A 392-nucleotide genomic window follows, 5' to 3' on the forward strand; every position below is an offset into this window, starting at 1 on the left:
TTCTTATATCATAAAATAGCATTCATTTCACATCTTGTGTATGCCTCATTTATTTATTATTATATTTCAGGAGATTATGTCATGGTGATACACACTTTACATCTCATATATGTCTCATTTATTTATTATTTTATTTCAGGAGATTATGTCATGGTGATACAAGAAACCAACAGCGACTGGTGGCTAGTGCGAACTGCCGACCAGAGACTCACAGGCCTTGTTCCAGCTTCCTACCTGCAGCACCTACATGGGGGGATAAGGGTAGATGATGACGACATTGATTGGATAGATTCGGGGAATGTGAGTTACCAAATAAAGTCGTTGAGTGTCTTTGTGTTGCTGGAAATTAATGCAAATTTGGGTTTGATTCAGGAAGGTATTAGAAGAAAGTT

General features: G+C 37.5%; 1 protein-coding gene across 1 annotated transcript in view; it reads left to right on the forward strand.

Annotated features, from left to right (window-relative positions):
* The window catches only part of LOC119588120 (jouberin-like), a 5,018-nt gene that overhangs the window by 4,221 nt on the left and 405 nt on the right, over window positions 1-392 (forward strand). The window contains exon 5 of the mRNA XM_037936829.1: window positions 140-300. Within this exon, the coding sequence (XP_037792757.1) occupies window positions 140-300 (161 nt within the window). The remainder of the gene's footprint in view (window positions 1-139; window positions 301-392) is intronic.

Source organism: Penaeus monodon, chromosome 23, assembly GCF_015228065.2.
Source record: "Penaeus monodon isolate SGIC_2016 chromosome 23, NSTDA_Pmon_1, whole genome shotgun sequence".
Taxonomy (NCBI): domain Eukaryota; kingdom Metazoa; phylum Arthropoda; class Malacostraca; order Decapoda; family Penaeidae; genus Penaeus; species Penaeus monodon.